At 41.0% G+C, this 19,251-nt stretch overlaps 1 protein-coding gene and 1 long non-coding RNA gene across 2 annotated transcripts; one reads left to right on the plus strand and one right to left on the minus strand.

Moving 5' to 3' along the window:
- Positions 1 to 8,326: 8,326 nt before the first annotated feature.
- Positions 8,327 to 8,969, plus strand: LOC124338320. Its single transcript, XR_006917713.1, has 3 exons — positions 8,327 to 8,580; positions 8,644 to 8,723; positions 8,782 to 8,969. It is a non-coding gene; the product is annotated as an uncharacterized LOC124338320 (long non-coding RNA).
- A 4,818-nt stretch (positions 8,970 to 13,787) lies between these two features.
- Positions 13,788 to 14,546, minus strand: LOC124344331. The gene has a single exon (XM_046797854.1). The coding sequence runs from the start codon at positions 14,544 to 14,546 to the stop codon at positions 13,788 to 13,790; it is 759 nt and encodes a 252-aa protein (XP_046653810.1).
- Positions 14,547 to 19,251: the final 4,705 nt, after the last annotated feature.

The following is a 19,251-nucleotide window of genomic DNA, read 5'->3' on the forward strand; positions in this document are numbered from 1 at the left end:
AGCAACCATACGAGCCATCAACGTGATTTAGAGAGCAGGACACGCACTTGAGATAAGGATGGGAAACAGCGCAAGACTGAGTTGAATGTAATAGGCTGCATTTGCAGCAAGTTATCGGTTTGCTACAGAACCCGGATAATTATCCGTGGTCTTGACAGTGACTACAGAATCTGACCTTGTTGTTTACTTTGACTTAAACGATTGCGTGAGCTAGTTTCCCTAATTTAATGCAACCCAGCTCCAAATAACGGTTACGGGTTGTTTTGCGAAGGCTGAGCATAACTAAAGTAAAGTCGTATGATTGAAAAGGATACGGAAACCAGCAATTTTTCACTTAAGGAGGGGATTTTTGGATTGAAGTCTGTTGATGAGGGCACAGTTTTGTTGAGTTCTTGCGTTAAATAGGTCCATATTGTTGCTGGCACCATCCTCTATAACTCTGTCTAGCCCACTGATCCCATTCAACCTTAGAATGGCTGGGTAGCAGTTCTCTGGCACATGAACATTTTTAAAGACCTTTTCCCCTCTGGTATTGATCCAGAAGCTCTCGCGCGTTAGCACGGTTGTGTTTGTCTCTGAAGAACATTTTGACCGAGTTGTCACTATGCTTTTTCAGTTACTGGACTACTGGACCTTCTTTGTCCTTTACCAAAGGTAATAAATTGTAGATTTTGCTTTCTGTGATTGAACTGATCGAGACAGAGTCCCTTACTCTAGCAATAAGGAAAGGTTTACCAGGAATGCTGGGTTGCTTTTTAGGCGGGGCAGAAAAAACGTTTACAGGAGGGGCCGAGTGCTGTTTTTCATCTGCCTTACCGGAGTTTTGAAGCTCAAACAGTCAAATATCCTTGTCTGCAAGAAAGAGTTCGGCAATAACGAGGTCTTCCTTGGCTGACTCCAGATCACTACGAAGAATAATTCTGCTTGCGACTTCTTTTTCAAATTTTTTGATTTTCTTGGACATAAGGCCTTTTTAAGTTTTGACGGAGATCGCGTCCTCCTCGAGTTTAGCAAAGAACGACTTAAATTTACATAACTGCATCATGTGATCAAGAGAAAGGAAAGCCTTAAAATCGAGTTCAAAAGCGAAGGAAAATTGGAAAGGTAAGTCGTCACCTATTTCGTCTTTCTGGAGCTTAGATGGGTTTGTCTCTTGAAAGCAAACAAAAGCTACCGAATGGTCTCTTTTGACCACAATCACTTTCGGTTTGGTAGCCAATTTGGATTAAAAACTAGGGAAGTACTTTTATCTGAAGTCGATTGGCACAAACAGACTTAGGCAGGTTTTACAAGAGATGGAGTGGTCCTGAGATGGAGTGGGGATGCTGGAGGCTATAGAGAGAGAACCCCAAGCAATCACGCCCTCACCAGGGTCATCATTATCACCCATTACGAAGGGTCCTCAACTTGCAAGTAATGCCAGAGAAACATAGGAGGGTAATAAAAGAGAAGAAGGAGAGAGAGAAAGAGACAAAAATAGACGATCCTCTTCGACACTGGGAAAGACAAAAAAACTGACGAACACGGCGTCAGAACTACCATTCTCCGGTTCACTCACCACCCAACTCGGCGCATGAGTAGAGTGTCCAGATTTCAGTCCCCTCAAGGTCTCCACCAGGAATTTTCCGGGTTAACTTCTGCAGAAGCCCACGACACAAGACCGGACCAAAACACTGGCCTTGCCACTCGCTCAAGGAGAGGGAGGGAGATCACAATAGATCTGTAATACCTGGGTTGGGTGATTACAGAGAGACAAGTAGATCGGTGACAAGCGGGTGTATTCGTCCGGTCAACAGGAAGGGAGTACAGCAAGAGAGAGTGAGAGACATGAATACATGCGATTTATATATTGGGGGGGGGGGGGGGAGTTCAGCACGCCGGCTGCAGAGCAGCTCATCTTCCCGAGTCATCTCGGGGTCGCGCGACCAGCCGGGACTGGATGTCGCGGACAGTCAGAACAGGTTGGTGCGGCGAGTCGGACCGGGTTGGTGTGGCAAGTCATTCCAGGTCTGTAAGTGCTGACCGGCCGCTTCTCCCGCGTTACGTCAGTGGTTACGCAGTAGGGTTGACGTCAGTGTGGTGCCGGTCGTGACGTCAGGGTGTGACGTCCTTGGCGGCGGCCATCTTGAAGTGGGCGGGGCTGCCGCCGGGGCATTACAGATCTGAGCTCCTTGGAGCTGATAAAAACTAAGGGAACAAGCCTTTTTAGTTGATGCTTACAACCAGAACGAACGGGATGGAATATATGGCATATATACCACACACTTCTTGCTTTGAAAAATCTAAAAAAATAAATACTTCTTAACTTATTGGCAACAAGGTAAACACTGTTGCAAAATAGATCCAATAACCGGGCCTCAAAGGAAAACAAATTGCCTACAGTTGGAGTTCTAACCAAAAGACAAATTAAGAAACTGAATACGACAAGCTTGACTGGAAAGATGAGAGAAGAAGCGATAGGAGATGAGGCAAGCCACTGACAGAATCATCCCCAGCTAAAAAAGAACTTCAGTTTAACTGTAGTTTAAATATAGTTTCCATTACTAGAGTAATTTGGCCGCAAAACTATAGTTTTTTTAGTTCAAATAACTGTAGTTTTTCTTCAATAAAAAATGCAGTTTTATTACTATCACTGTTAAATAACTTCGAAAAAAAAGATTCGACGGGGGCCAGTATCGAACCTTCAATTCTGGAGTTGACAACTCATCTCGCTAACCACTAGACCAATTGTCATATTAAATTGGTTTACATCTATGAAATAGGTTATGATTTTTGTTTTCTATAACCTATGGACTTAAAAGTTTTCTAGTCTTTGTTAGTTTAGAAAACAGGAGTAAGAAGGTAGCGGGCGTGTTTGTCGAAAACACTCACAAATACAATTATAGTACTTAGACTTAACATTATAGGTTAGACTACTTACGTTTTAAGAAATTGGTAAAATTATAAGCAAGGGGAGATACATAAAAATATTTCACGTTGGAAAATGTGATGTATGGCTAAGTGCAAATGAAAATTGATCTACTTGATAAATAGGCCTAAAGTGGTTAATGGACTTATTATAAACTATTAAATAGACTTTAAATAATTTTGTACCGCTGCTGCATATAGAGAAAAACTAAACTTGTCAAGTCAAGAAACAGTAATCTCGTTAATTTTATGAAGATTATTGTCCCAGAATCATTTCGGGAACGGGTTATTTTTAAAGAGTTAGTCATTTGTCCCAAATAATTATAGATTTGAAATGGATTAAATGTGTTCCTGCTGTATAATATTTAATAATTTTTTTTCAGTCAATTTTATAACTGCCAAGTGTATGTGAACAATTCCTATTAAATGTATTGTTCACGTACAATTTCATATTCGTTTAACTATTTTTATAAATCAAACAACTGTTTAAACTGCAGTATTACAGATACATAGTAATAAAAACTGGAGTAAATTTTGCTGAACTGCAGTTTTTAAAATTTATACTACATTAAACTAAACATAGTAATAAAAAACTAAAATACATTTTGCTGAACTGCAGTTTTTAAAATTTATACTACAGTTTAATAAAAAAAACTGCAGTTGTTTTAATTTTGGAAAAACAGACTTGGTAAAACTACAGTTTTACAAGGATAAACTACAGTAAAATAAATATAGTAATGGAAAACTAAAGTAAATTTAGAATAACTACATTTTTTTGCAAAATACTGCAGTTTTCGGCAAAATACTGCAGTTCTTTTTCAGCTGGGTCTGTGGGGATTATACAAGGATGTTGGGGGGAAAAGACAAGCGAGAGAGACAGATGAAATCATCTGATAAATAATATGAATCGGTATTCCACAGAGACCTGAGATATACTCCGGAAAGAGATGAATCGAACGCTGTGTCTGAAAAACAAACCAAAATAATTAAATAATCCAAAAGAATTGGAGCACGAAATCACAACACGGTCACCGATCAGACCCCACCGATCATTCCATGAAACTAGAACCCATCAATCACTTTGTGAGCACTCAGCAGTCAATAATCGGGACTCAGTCGTTTTATTAGTTAAAGTCTTGGCTAGAAGACTGCGGTGCACTGTTGACAAATACTAAATCTCACGCAAGAGTTTGATCTTTATATTTCCATATTTGTTCCTGATGGGTTAAATAAAAGAGTATTATTACAAAATTTAATGAAATGTCTTTGTTACATTTGTACAGAAAAGGAAAAAGAAGCACATATATCGGTATAGTCAAGAGAATTTTAAGCAGAGCCTATGAACAATTATTTGCGATTGACAAAAAGTGTCGAGAAGAGTTGTACATTGACATACCAAATGTCCTCAAACACGGGTCAAAGGCGAATTCCATTGACGAGACACATTCCATTTCATCGGACAACAACAGTAAGACAATGAAGTTTCACGTTACCGTACCGTATTGATACCAACTTAACAGCAGAAAGTAGATCTTTCCCATACATGTTGGCAAACATGGCACAGTTCGTCAGTTTCTTGTATGAATACTACTCCTATTTGCTGGGATGCAACAGAAAATTTGTCTTCAACTAAAGGTACTACAGAGAGCTGGTATACATAATTGATATACATATACACAAACAAATTCTGTTTATAATATTTTAATGTTCAACAGTCACTAACAGCTTAGAAAAAGTTGAGCATTTGAGCCACCCAGTAGTACTGGAAAGCATTGGACGGGTGGAGCCCATCATAACAATACATTATTCCTTGGATAACTCTTCACACTTTGGGAATCAAACTACTCAAATTAATGACCTATTCACCTTAACCACTGGTGACTACAGAAACATTGGTAAACCATTTTTATTATTTTTTAACTTGTCGTAAATTCTGACAAATAACATGTTCTTAGTTTATTAATGTTCTAGAACCGCAGATCTGTTGAAAAATGGATTGAACGTTGAGTCTCTCATGCCAACGGTGTCATCTCCGTATCAATTCTCAATTTCTTCGCCTCGAAGCACACCTTATGGAGGTAAGTCTCAGTATAATGTATTGAAAAGTCCGCAGCGATGTGTTCATCAAGAAACTACTTGAAGAAATGCAACTAAAGCTCAACCACATCGTATCAGATGGTTCCACAAACGTTGATTAGCCTGGCATTGCAATATTGTATTAATGTCGTCATATTTATTTGGTTTGCGATCAAAGGGAATAGATAAACCATGTTTGTTTTATATTGTAACTACTTTGTGATTTTCAGTTAATGTGTAATAAATAAAGAATAATTAATTACACGGTCATTTTACATTTTATTTCAATGAATAGGCTATTGTAACTTACAAACTGCTGGTTTGGTAGCGGTAACACTAGCTGAAACAATTTTAAAGCATTTCAAATTTCCTTGTTGTGGCATTTTTCCATTAGAATCCTTTTGAAGCACAAGGTATTATTATTTTACTTGCTTAAAAAAATCAAAATTTAAGGGATATAAGGAACTAGATTGATTCTCGATTAAAAGGTGATTTTAAATGAAGATAAGTAACAAAGTTAAACACGAATCTTCACAGTTCCGTCTTTACAGCTTCCATTACGGACACATGCTATACCTAATTGGTTTCTTCACTTCACGACGTTTTCGCTGTAGTTGAACGCTAGGTAGTCAAGACTGCGAGGAGGAATATAAGCCACTTCATGAGAATCGCTGTCAACGTCGTTTTCTAGCACCATTAGTTAAAAGTATTGGTTTGAGAAGTCATTTTCATGTCAAAATGGTACTAACAAATCATTTTACATTTCGCTTCCTTTGTACGCTTGATGCAATTGGTGTTACATGACAAGGATCATTTTCTTTTTTTTTTCACGTATCTAAATTAAAACGAATTTGTTGTACGTATTATAACTTTTTACGCAAACAAAATGAAATATCTTACTATAGTGTGGGATTATATGATTTTTTTACCGATTTATTCGACTTCCTTTTAACTTCGATGCATTTTCCTTCCTTTATCTTCTGCAGTTTGCTGTTTTCCTGCAACAAACGTTTATTTTCTTTTACCGCGTTCGTTTTGTTAGACTTTTCAAGATTTTTTTTGCGATTTCACAATAATGAATACACCATCAAAAAGATAAAATAATTCTCTTTTTAACCGTTATTTTTTTATACTATTTAACACGATACAAATGACCCGTGCAGAAATTTAAATGAAAAAAAAGGGCAAACAATTTATAAAAAGCGCAAAACTTTATCATTTTATAGAAGGCTCTTCCCGTAAGTGCGTCCACAAGTGGCTGTTTTTGGCCATTTTTACTATTTTCAGTATGTCTGGCCATGTGGCCATGGTCTGGCCATTTTCAAGATTTTGCTAAAATTTTTGAAAATACTTAAGATTATTTAAAAGAACAAAAAATACCATTTTCGTGTTATTTAGTTTCATCTTTTTCAAGCGTTTGGGTTTGGCAATGTCGCGACTCGCTACATTATATTGTAAAGTAAAGTGGAGCAGACTACAAATTTACAATTCAAAACTTTCAAGTAGTAATGTTTCTAAGTTTCTGATTTCACGGATTAGGATTAGTGTCAAATGTCGAAACAACCGTCAAATAGAGATTCAGAGGCCAGTAGTTCTAAGCAAGCCAAAGCAAGTGAGTCATTCTAAAAAAAATTCCCAATAAGTTTTTATTCATATAAATTTTTTCATCCTTAGGATAAAACAGTTAAACGTCTTTTCAAGGATGCATGGCTCTTTGAAAAAGATTTTAAAGATTTTCTGATTAAGAAAATTGACCCTCGAGATAACTGTGCTCATCCGTTTTGCAATGCCTGCTCTTTGTTTATCCTCAATAAGAAATGCAATATCTCTTCTCACAAGAATTCCAATGATCCTAAAGAAGCGATGGAAAAATATGCAGAAAAACAACAGCAGGAAAGAAGAATGGCTACATTTCTCAATAATCCTGTTGAAAACAAAGTGAAGGCTTTGGAATTGAGATTGGCTTTATTGGTCACCCAACGAAATCTTGCCTTCTCATTGCCAAAGGAAATAATTGACATTTTAAAAAAAGAACTGCCTAGTAATCCTTTCCTAAATCGGGTATCGATGGGGAAAACCAAGACTGCTAACGTCATTCGAGATGGTATAACTGGACAAGAACTTTACAAATCATGCTCTTAAATATACTAAATTTTTTTATGTAATCTAAGCTGTAGGAAAGTTTGTGACAACTGAATTGGCTGACAGAGTGAGGAGTTGTTTCTATGCAGTCATAATCGATGAAAGCACTGGTTGGTATTTTACTTAAAAACTACAGTTTTTTTAATACGCGAAATAATCATTATTAATTTCTTTGGCGCAGATGTATCCACGAAAAATAAGATGGCAGTAATGCTCTCTTTCTGGGATGGAAAATTCAATTCTGAAATGCTGAAAATGAAACGCTGCAAAGATGCTACAGCCGAATGACTCTTCACAGCATTAATTGCTGAACTTGCAAAGTCCAAGATTCCGGAAAGTCAAATGGTTGGGTTTTCTGCTGACACGTGTAATACCATGTTTGGCGAGAATAATTCCGTCTCTCAGAAATTAAGAGCACTGATCCCCCATCTCTTGACAGTGAAATGCTCCTGTCAAAGCTGCCACTTGTGCTCTTCAAAGGCATTTGCAATGTTGCCAACATTAATTGAAGAATTCCTTCGACAACTATCTGCCTTTTTTACTTCCAGTTACAAGAACAAAGACAAATTTCCTGAATTTCAAGAATTCTGTGAAACGGCAGCTCATAGTATACTTATACCAGGATTAACACGTTGGCTAACGTTACAGCCATGTGCGGCACGAGTACTCGAACAGTACAACCCTCTCCTTCTTTTTTACGTCACTTGTCAATGAAAAACCTAACGACAGTAACATGAAGATGCTATCGCTTTTTAAGGATCCGTTCACAAAATTTTACCTTGAATTTCTAGTATACGCACTAGAGAAATTCAATAAATTCAATACCACGTTTCAAAATAACCAACCTTTACTTCATGAGCTTCAGGATTACGTAAACAGCCTCATCCTTGACCTGTCTAGATCTTTTAGGGACGGGGCATACGTCAACAGTTTCAAATCGTCCCCTCTAAAGATTGATCCAAAAAAGGATGAAAGGTTTTTACCTCTGAGAAGCATTCCGTAAGTGTAAAACGCCTATCGTCCATTCTTTTTCAGTCTTTCTGAAATAGAATATCTACAAATACTTGTAGGACTAAAGGCTAATCAGGCCATTACTGATTGTCAGCAACCAAGAACAGTAAGTGATCCAGCAAAAAAGCAGTACTTTACTATGTATTTCCCTAAAGAAAAGGAAGGAGCAGAAAAGAAAGCTAAGAAGTTCGCCCTTGATTATGTAAAGGGCAATTTGATTCCAGTCCCTGATAAAAATTCCCTTTCAACGGATCCCATTCGTAAAAATTACGATTTCGTTTTTCAATCCCACCGCGACGAGAATTATTTGAAAAGAGAGTCTTGGTTGACTTCTATTTGGTTTTTTTCACCCTCAGCCCCACTTGACTCATGCTGGAGAGCAGCTTCACTCTGCTCTTCATCATTTCGGAACTCAAATTGAGATCTTTTTTCTATACACATAATGTTGGAATTATTTTTTAATTGTTTAAAAAGTTTATCTATACTTACTGTGAATATTTGTTTTAGGTGTGCTAGATAAATTGGATGCAGGTATCATGTCCCGATCATTCTCAATAGAGGGTTCTCACTCACAAGGAGAACGAATGGTTATGTATTTTAATACAGTATTTATAAACATCTCATCATTTTTTCTATATATTTTAGTTTCGAGGAAATGCCATTGGATGGGGTGTTGTAGTCTCGGCTGTCTGAATGTCTCAGTGTGTCTGTGTATTACTGAGTCTGGTCTGGCTGGCCTTGACTTGGGGTTGGAGGATGAGTGTCCATCTAGCGGTAGATATTACAACATCTCCCCCTTTCCACAATATACGATCCACATTACACAGAATACAAAAATTGTTGAGAGTTTTGATTAATTTTGATCATTTTTTTCGATTATTTAGTGAAATCTATCAAAAGAAGGAAAAAGTTTGTTGAGGTTTTTTATAGGTATAGAGGATTGAAATGTGCGAAATAAACAAAGAGATAAGACAGACGGGTAAGAGTACAAAAACTCCCACAGTTGAAGGGAAAAGGGTCAAAAAATGATCGAAAACAAAAATTTCTCGGAAATTATTTGTTGGCCTTCTGAACGCGATTAAGATCAATTTAAAAAGATTTGATTTTCAATTAAATATTCGATCGAAATTTTGATCGCGATTAGTTTTCAATCGCGATTGTGGCAACACTGGTGTGAGATGAACATAAACGAACGAAAAATGAAGGTTGAAATAATGAACAATAAGAACAAAATGGAGCGAATCATAATGACGATACAATCGTATAAACGGAATATTTGCGTGTTCCGCTTGATCAAGAATAGGAGGCAATCAGCGAGTTGTCTCCCAATCAAGCACACACAGCAAACAAAATGCTCACGAAGAGAAACATAAAAATAACACACAAATCATTTACTGAGAAGGTGGTGGGGGTTTGATGTAGCTACGGCCGGAGCGGGTAACACCAAGGGCCGTCACAGGAGCTTGTTGATGATAACTACTGGCTGAAGCTGGCGCATAAACTGTTCAGTCACGAACTGGAACACGGGAAAGAAATAAACGAGTAGGCCATGATGCCGAAAATTCACGAACGGGATGGCTGGGCGCTTCGGTCGAACGAACCGGTCCAGACCCTTGACTAACAGCTTACGGAAAAACAAATGATGGACTAATTGGAGTAGACGAAGAAACATGACAGCTTACCGCGATCTGACCTGACGTCTCAGCTATGGTAGACTGGGCAGCAGCTGCCGGAGTCCCATCCGACGGACCCAAAGGCGATCAATGAGCAGCGTTGACGACGACCGGAACGCGGAGAAACACTGGACGAGGAGGTCGTTGGGACATTCTAACTGCTAGTCCGGCTCTATTACCGATGTGCGACGAAACAGGCGTTCATCACTCAAACGTACGACATAAGAGTGTGGCTCTGGGCCCACCACATTTACAACACCAAGTTGCCATTTTCTTTTGACTAAGGCACGATCACAATGGCCAAAGGTTAACACAGATGACCGAACATTTACTGGTCTGAACAGAACAAAGTCTGCCGTTTGTTGTCTGTTGGAGAATAGGGTCCTTGCATGAATAATAGATTCCTTTTAAATAAATATCATTAGAATCAGTTTTTCACGCTGATTCTCATGGTATTTTTTTTTAATAATAATTTTCCCCCGTAATCTCACTTCAGAGTTGAGATTAGCTCCCTAACTTTAAAACGGTCCCCACGCCATTTTTGGTGGGCGGTTCTTTAAATGTGATATGTGATAATTTTGCTCCTTTTCCCCCCTTTTTCACCCTTTTCGTCTTTCGCCTTTAGGCCCTAAGGGCAAAAGAGGGGGTATAGGAAGCAAGAAAAGGGTGATGGTCGTCTGAAAATGTATCACATATAAATTACCGTCCAGCAAAAATGGCGTGGGGACCAAAATGGCAATGGCAAATCGAAAAACTGGCCACCATGTTTTTCACTTGATCTTCCCAACCAGGCCAGCAAACAGTCGATTTTTCACGTATAAGAGATTTCGTCTCACTGAAATGACCATCGTGTATGCCATCCATTGTCTCACGACGAAGCGACATGGGAACAATTAAACTACTGCCACACAATAAAAACCCTTCCGCAATCGACAATTCACTCCGGACGGACCAGTATGGTTTCACTGCAGCCAGACATTGGCTATGCTTTTCAGGCCAAACTTTTTGGATGACCATTTGTAGCGATTTTTATGGTTGGCTCCAAGGACGTGGCTTCGGCATAACGCTTCCGTGTAGAACCAGACCTGATAACACTGTGAAGAACATAGTGCACTTGATCTTCACTATCTTGAGTAACGTCATCTGTGAACAAACGTGGAGATGGCGCTCTGCTTAGCGTATCAGCTATATGAAAAGTTCCTTGTCGGGCTTTTACACAAGCTGAAAGTCGAATTTTTGTAGTTGAAGCCGCATTCTTTGGATTCGCGATGAGCAAGTTGCTATCGGCTTTTCCAGAAGTCCCACGAGAGGTTTGTGGTCAGATTCAACGGTCACTCTCTGTCCATAAACATACTGCCAAAGTCCTAGCAAACCGAACTGAACGGTCAGCAACTCCTTCTCTATTTGGCAATATTGTTTTTGAGTTTCAGTCAAGGACGTGGACGAAAAATCCACCGGCTGGCCATCTTGCAATAACACTGCACCAATGCCTATAAGGATACTGAAAATGATCTTTAGAAGTTGTTTTTCAGTGTTTCAAACAATTGTTTTTCAACGAAAGTCCTTTTTTGATTTTATGTGTGTATATTTCCCAATTTCATGTATTACCATGCATATTATGAATAAAATTCAATTATAAAATAAATTACTTTGCTTTGCTTCAGTTGTTCACTTTCTATCACGATTTTCACGTTATCTATTACACAAATTTGTTTCATAGTTTTAAAATCCATGTGGGTCAATTTATTCAAGAAATTTAGCATAAGAACTTGCAGAAAATGGCAGGAAATAAACTTGTAGAGGCCGAGCGCTACATAACTACATAATTGCAAAAAAGAGGGAGAGACAGAGCAGAATATTTTTTTTATTTGTGGTTAAACGGATATAAAGCCATAAGACTAGAGTTGATTTGGAATTCTTTTGCAGTGACGTCACCATCAAAGTATTATTGAACAATTCAGAACAAATAGGTGGGACTGGTATTGGTATCAGCGACGAAAGCAAGCCCAACAAAAGTATGCACCATATCGTGTTTTTTAATACTCGATTGTATATTATAAAGTTCTAACAAAATACGCTTGTTCGCTTTCGTATAAGGAAATTTCACCGAATTAAATACATTGACGGCCAACGGATGTTCAGAGGTGTCGCAATAAAAGAGACAGGAGCAGTTGTCTCCTTGCGGTGGTTCCCAATAGGACAGAGGCTACTGGGGGGGGGGGGGGGTAAAAAATAAGTTTGGCCTACCATCATTTGGGACTATATTTTTTTTGTCTCATTAAACAACCAAAAAGAATATCCTCGAATAAAAATTAAATTAAAAAATGGGACACACTAGGTTTAGCTCCTAGATGGCACCAGTGTTTTTTTTTTTAATTATTATTATTATTTTCCACACCACGCATTAGATGTAAAGTTGCCAGATTTATTTAACGTCTTTAAAGCCTTTCCGCTCATCAGATGTCGTTAAAGGTAGTTTCAGATGATTCACAATTAACCTTTTTCTGTGGTCTAAAGTATCCTCCAATGGTACCTATCTTCACTGACACAAAAAAATTAAGAAATTATTCGTGGTCGTTAGAATGATCGTTTAAGAATTCTCTCAAGAATGCCAGCACTGTGTTTGCTTTTTCATACTGCTCCCTAATAGGTAGCTTGGGTGAGGCTCTTATCATAAACTTCAACAGATCTGAACACAATGAATTCTCCAGAGCAAATTGCTTTCTCGTGAAAATAGAGTGCTTTCATAGCTAAATGTGGTTTGAAGAGTCGTGAATTTCTGGGATGTGAACTTTCTTGAACTGGAAACTAGTAAAGACGTCTTGATGAATTGCAGACTTAACGTTACTTTAAGCGGCTGCTCTAGCTATTGAAGCTCCAGTAATTTTAACTCTTTTACAACCTTCAAGACTCGACAAAAAATATGTGTAATTTAAAAGTGTAATTGACAGTCGGAAATAAAAAGACTTGCATCAAGAGTGTTCAATATTGCATGAACCTTAAAGAGACGTTGAGCCAATATACACAATAATTATACCTGAGCTTACGGGTCACAAAAGATGTATTCTTCTTCTTTCCAATTCACAATATTTATCTCGTTATACACTCAATCAGTGGAGGAAAAAACGTGAAGATTGATCAAAGTGAGAAAAAACGTGTGTCTTCGCTGGTGCGTCATCTGCTCTGGCCCGTTGCCAGATCTTCCATTTGGAACATAGTCCTTTCCTTAGGAAGAGGAGTCCGTGGCGCGTCATAAGAGACTTAGTTTCACGACGGGCCGTCGGTATTCACCGGTCGTCGTCTTTTCCCAGACGGTCAAGACCACCTGCTTTCCGGTCGGCAGCGAAGATTTGGCCGGTAACAACCGGCTGACCGTACCCGTCAGCCACGTTCCCCTTGGTGCATTTTGGTCCACGATGAGTACTAGGTCGCCGACCTGGACGATACGGCTCTTTCAGGTCCATTTTCGTCTCTCCATCAACGAAGGCACATACTCCGTCATTCAGCGGCGCCAGAACCGGGTCATCAGTTCTTGCGCCTGCCTCCAGCGTTTACGCGATAGCGTATCTTCATCGAACAAATCAGGAGGAATGTGTGGGTGGGCTCGGCCTAGAAGAAAGTGATTAGGGGTAAGTGGGCTTTCGTCTTCCGGGTCGACACTCAGATGTGTCAGCGGGCGAGCGTTCAGGATGGCCATCACTTCTGCTAGGACGGTACGCAACACCTCTTCATTTACCGTAGTGTTGCCCAGCACTACCTTAAGTGCTGATTTCGCTTACTTGACCAAACTTTCCCAGGATCCAACAAAATGTGGGGCTGATGGAGGGGAGAATTGCCAATTGATGCCTTTATCAGCCATTTCCGCCACCAGTCGGCCCTCGTTAACAATCCTTGCCAGCCCTTGTTTCAATTCCTTCTCACAGGCTGTCAGGTTGGTCCTATTATCGCTCCACACGTTCTTTGGGGAGCCTCGCAGAGCTACGAAACGGCGCCAGGCCATGAGACACGAGTCGGTGTTCTGGTGTTGACCAGCTTCAGGTGGACGGCCCTCGTGGCGAGGCAGGTGTATAGCACCCCGTACCTTTTCTCCGTACTTCGCTTGACTGGAACGTGCATTGGGCCAAAGTAATCGACCCCGACATTGCTGAATGGTGGGTGGAAAGGGGTAACTCGACAGGCGGGAAGAGGTGCCATTTCCGGAGCCAATGGTTTCGCGTGTCGCTTCCGACAGTCTAGGAAGGAGTTGACCACTTGGCGCACCGTTCTTCTTCCTATGACGATCCAATAGGTGGCGCTCACCTCATAGAGTGTCCTTCCGGTCGAGGCGTGAAATCGCGATTCATGGATGTTGATGGTGATGAGCTTCGTCAACTTGTGGTGATGGGGTAAGATAACTGGATGCTTGGCGTCTTCGTTCATAGTGGCATGTTGCAGGCGTCCTCCCACTCGCAACAGACCGTCTGGATCAAGAAATGAAGAGAGTTTGCGGAGCGGTGAATCGCGTCCGATTTGCTTGCTTTTGGCCAATGCATCGATTTCGCGGGCAAACGCTGAATTTTGGGCCATTTTGATGCAGCGATTAAGACCAGCCCGCAACAATGACGGCGTTAATTCCTCGCCCAGAGCAGCATTCAACCCGGCTACGGACCGCTTGAGAGCGGAGAGTGTGGTGCTGGACTCGATTAGATTATTGATCGTCGGCAGGAGGGAATTGGCAGCTCCTGTTTCCGTCGCCATCACGGTGTTCACCATCACCTCCTAACACACAGCCACTGTCTTATGATTTCCAGGTCTTTCGGCTGCACCGCTCCTCCTCCGAACCTTTGTGGCCACTCCTCTTCTCCCATTAGTAGAAAGGCAGGTCCAGCTAGGCTTTGCTGGCCTTCCGTCAGCTCGCTCGCTTCTATTCCTCGACTAAGATCGTCGGCGGGGTTTTGTTCTGAGGGAAAATGACGCCACCTGGACGCGGGTGAGACGGACAATATCTGTTCTTTGCGGCTGCTGATGAACTGGGCGTATAGTGTAGCCTCCGAACGAAGCCAGTAAAGAACGTTTTCGGAGTCTGACCAACACCAATGCGAGAAGCAGGAAAGGTGTAGTAGATGAAGATACCGTTTGAGGAACGTTTGTTCCGATGAAAATGCCAACCTCTCTCCAGTCGAAGTTTGATAGTTCTACGTTCCTAAGATTTGGCCAGCGGTTTTGGTGTTGTTTCCAATTGATGAATCTTTCATTGACTTGAAGTTTTGGCACGATAATTAGCGGATCGACTGTGAGCTTGCTGCTGAAGTTTGCCATAGACGAGATTTGGTAGTGGGTTTCGGTTTAGATTAGTTTCGGGTCCTGCCCGTGAAAAGTTTTCAAATTCATTTTTGTTCGTTTTCCAGTGAGATTTAAAATAAGAGCCAGTTCTTTTGAAATAAGTGATGTTTCGCAGCCGGGATCTAGTAAGGCTACGGTTGACACGACGTTTGATCCGTTGTGCACGGGAAGGCGCACATACGGTGAAACAGCAAACCAACGAGCGTTGTGATTTCCCGTCGGCGTCGTTTCGGTGTTTAGTTGGCTTCACTTGGAGGATGGACGGAGTCGGCCTCGCTCTGAGTGGCGACTTTGCTGTCCAGGTGCTGCTCGAGATGCACCATGAATCAGTGTGTGATGTGAGGCGCTGTTGCAGATCTCGCATCGTAGTGATTTCTTACAATCGCGGCACAAGTGGTTGCGCCCCAAGCAACGGAAGCAGTTGTCCAAGTCGAACACTGCTTCCGCCCTGTCGTCGACCGACATTCCAAGGTATTGGATGCAACGTTCCAGAGCGTGACCCGGTTCTTCATTGCAGACACTGCATGTGCTAAGTAATTCTTGTTTTGCAGCTATCGCGTTCACTGTTGGTTGGGTTGTTTTGATTGTTGTTGACGCACGATACAACGATAGGTTACTATTCCGGGTCCAACCGACTCCATTTTCTTGGAGCCGCTGACGAATCGAGTGTTGCGGGGGAGCAATTGTTGGGGTTGCCGGTTTGGTTAGCGGAATCACGCCCTGTACATTTTTCATTCCCATCAGTTCGAAGCCGAGCCACGCATTCAGATCGCGTAGGGTGGGTACTCTTGGAAAAATTCGCGTTACGTTCCTTCCCCATCTCGCCAGCAAGTGTGTAGGCAATTTTGATACGAGTCCTTCCAAAGCTACACTCGATTCCAGTTCGTGGCCGTAACCAGCAGCATCGAGGGTAGCGACTGCACCGTTTAACTGTGTTGAAAATGTTTCGAGGTTGGATCCTCCTTCGCCGAGCGAGATGGCCATTAAGTGCTGGATCTACGAACGGACTACCAAGTGCGGGTGGTCGTATTTACGGTGTAACTCGTGTAGAGCTGCTCGGTACGCTAGTGGTGTGTTGAAGATTTGGCTCATTCCCTCTCGAATATAGGAGCCGCCAGCATCGTTGATAGCATCGTGAGTCGCTGTACGTCTGATGGAAAGACGTCGTGAATCATGCTCTTTACGGTTTGGATGATTATAGGCCAGTCGCGAGCTTCTCCCCCAAAGGTTGCTGCTTTGGCCAGCTTGGCCATCGTCATCATCGCCTCGCCTCCTCCTGTCGTTTGAGCTACTGGCACGAATGGCTGGAATATCCAAGCATCGACTGTGTTGGGGATCGTTGACCCATTCGTCGTCCCGTTTCCGGTTGTGTTGTATCTTCGGTTAGTTGAAGGTGGTGGTGTTGGTGGGTCAACTTGCGAAAATTCGTCCTGGAAACTAACGTTTCTAATAGGAGCTGGAGTCCTAGAGTCTATTAGGAGTCCTAGGTGCCGCGTTGGTGGTTCGCTGAACGGGGTTCGTTGTTGATGCACTCAATCCCCTACGAAATTCAGCTCACTCGGTGTCCTCCGCCAACCGCTTTCTCGCTATCTCTTCGTCTTCTTGGTCATGACGGCGCTTAAGAGCTGCGTCTTGGTGTTTGATTATTATGAGTGAGGCTGCGTGATCCTCAGCTGCTGTTTCTGCTCTTTTGTTGGCTATCTCTGCTACCACTTTTGCCTCAGCCGCTATTTGTTCAGCTTCTTTTAGCTTTTGCACAATGTGGTTCTCTGCTGCCACTCGAGCGTTTCTTTCTTCGGACTCTTGATATTATTTTTGCTTGCGTGATTGCTCGTCGGCTGCGTTCGTTTGAGCAACATATGTCTCCACTGCTTCATTCACGAGTGTGTAGGCTGCATCCAGATCGTAGGCCCATTTCTCGACTTTATCCTTCTCCTCGCCATCTGGGCCAGCCACTACTTCTGCTGAATTAATGTTCATAATGTTCTTTCAGCGATTGTTTCAGTAATTCCACGGCTTCAATGCTTTTAGAGTGTGCTATTGCAGTTTCAATGGCTTTAGCAAGCCTCGTGAACTTGTTACGTGATGTTTTCCGATTAAGTTTAGCCTCTTCAGGCGTCGAGGTGCTCTCGTCGAGCTCACTTCCTGATGATGTTGACATTTCTACACGATGTGTTTCAATTGGTCGGTCGTCTCTTCTATCTGGAATTAATTTACGCCTTAAGGCCAGGTTCATTTTGAATTTCGTACGATTTTTCTTTTTACCTTTATTTCTAATTGAATTGACTTGTCCCTCCGTTCTGCTATAACTTTCTCCAATAGTTTTATATTCTTAAGAGTCAGTGTTGAATTCTTGCTCTTGAGAGTCAATTACTTGCCTTAAGGCTGTATCTGTCAAAAAGGGATAATTAATTTATGCCTTAAGGCCATGGTTCGTATTTGCATCTTACCTTTCAACCGTAATGCAATTGAATGAAAGAGGCAAGTTGTGTCAACCAATATCTTTCAGGGTGGTTCGTGACAAACTTATGTGTTGTCAACTCTGTGATCACACTCCCTTGTTCTTACAGATTATGTCTACTTATCACAAATGGTTTCACTATAATTATAAGATATTAGTTAGTTGATCGATAAATTTGCTTTAACAAGTAACGAGCGTGCTGGTTCTATGAGATCCCGGGTTTCGACACCATTATGTTCAATATTGCATGAACCTTAAAGAGACTTTGAGCCAATATACACAATAATTATGATACCTGAGCTTACGGGTCACAAAAGATGTATTCTTCTTCTTTCCAATTCACAATGTTTCTCTCGTTATACACTCAATCAGCGGAGGAAAAAACGTGAAGATTGATCAAAGTGAGAAAAACGTGTGTCTTCGCTGGTGCGTCGTCTGCTCTGGCCCGTTACCAGATCTTCCATTTGGAACAAAGAGTGTCTCTTATCCAGGGGATTGATTCACAGACTTTTGTCCAACGTCTATTCCTGGCTCTGCTGGATGCAGGTATGGAGTCCATTGCAAACCATCTCCATTTTACTGGATTAGAAGGGCTGAACAAAATATCAGATTTGGACTCCCTTACATTTAATTATTGACTTTCTTCAAAGCAATCCCACTCAGGCAACCTTTAATCCTATTAAAGGACCCAGCAACACAGTTGTAGAGAAAATTGTAGCCTTTTGGAGTGAGAACACCACTTCAGTTTCTTCTGAGGGATTTTCCTCCTTTGGAATTCCCTACCGTTCTTGGGTTGGGTAAGAAAATAGAAACCCAAGAACGGTAGGAAAATATCTTTCGTGCCTCGTACACTCAATGCAACGCTACATTTTTCCCGCGTAGGGTAAGGGACCCCCGCGCATGTCAATAGACTCGACTGTACCACAGTGTAATGTAGGCCTATTAACTATTTTGTCCATCGGCACTGCCTACACGCAACAAAACGGAAATTCTGGAGTACCAGCAGGAAGCTTACTATTTGTAATGAACAAAACTATACGGCGAAAGAAATTGTAAAAGTTTTCTATTTACCATTACCTTTAATTGGATTCATTTTCGAACCAATTATACTTATACAGATACACGAATATGGGGAATTCCTGATGTTATGGATAATGAAAATCCTCGTTAGCAGGTTTATTTTTGAAAAAGTGTTATAGTCCGCATAATCCGATTCTTTTTCAGATTTCAAAACTGAGGTCTTCGATAACAGTAAATAAAAAAACCGCTTTACTGCCGATCAAAAGTTAAATTATCCATGATTTTAGCTATCTCAAAAGAAACTGACAAGAAGTATCCATTATGGTCGTTTTTACGGGAGGTAAGGTAAGGAAGCATTATGTAGTCCGAGAAAAGAAAACCTTCTTGTACAATACAAAAAGGAAATCATGTTAATTGGGGCATCTTCTGACCACCTACCTTTTACCTTCACCTGATACATGATGTGGAAATCTCAGTTTCACGAAAACCTTCGCCATGAACGAGAGTGACTTTGATATCGTTGACAATGTCATTCTGTATGGCTTCATAAAATTCAAGTGCGATTATTTTTATGTTTATTCTGGCACAATGATTAATAATGTAAGCATACATTCCTTTTTTTCTATGTTGTGTCCCGGC

Source organism: Daphnia pulicaria, chromosome 1 (assembly GCF_021234035.1).
Source record: "Daphnia pulicaria isolate SC F1-1A chromosome 1, SC_F0-13Bv2, whole genome shotgun sequence".
NCBI classification, from domain to species: domain Eukaryota; kingdom Metazoa; phylum Arthropoda; class Branchiopoda; order Diplostraca; family Daphniidae; genus Daphnia; species Daphnia pulicaria.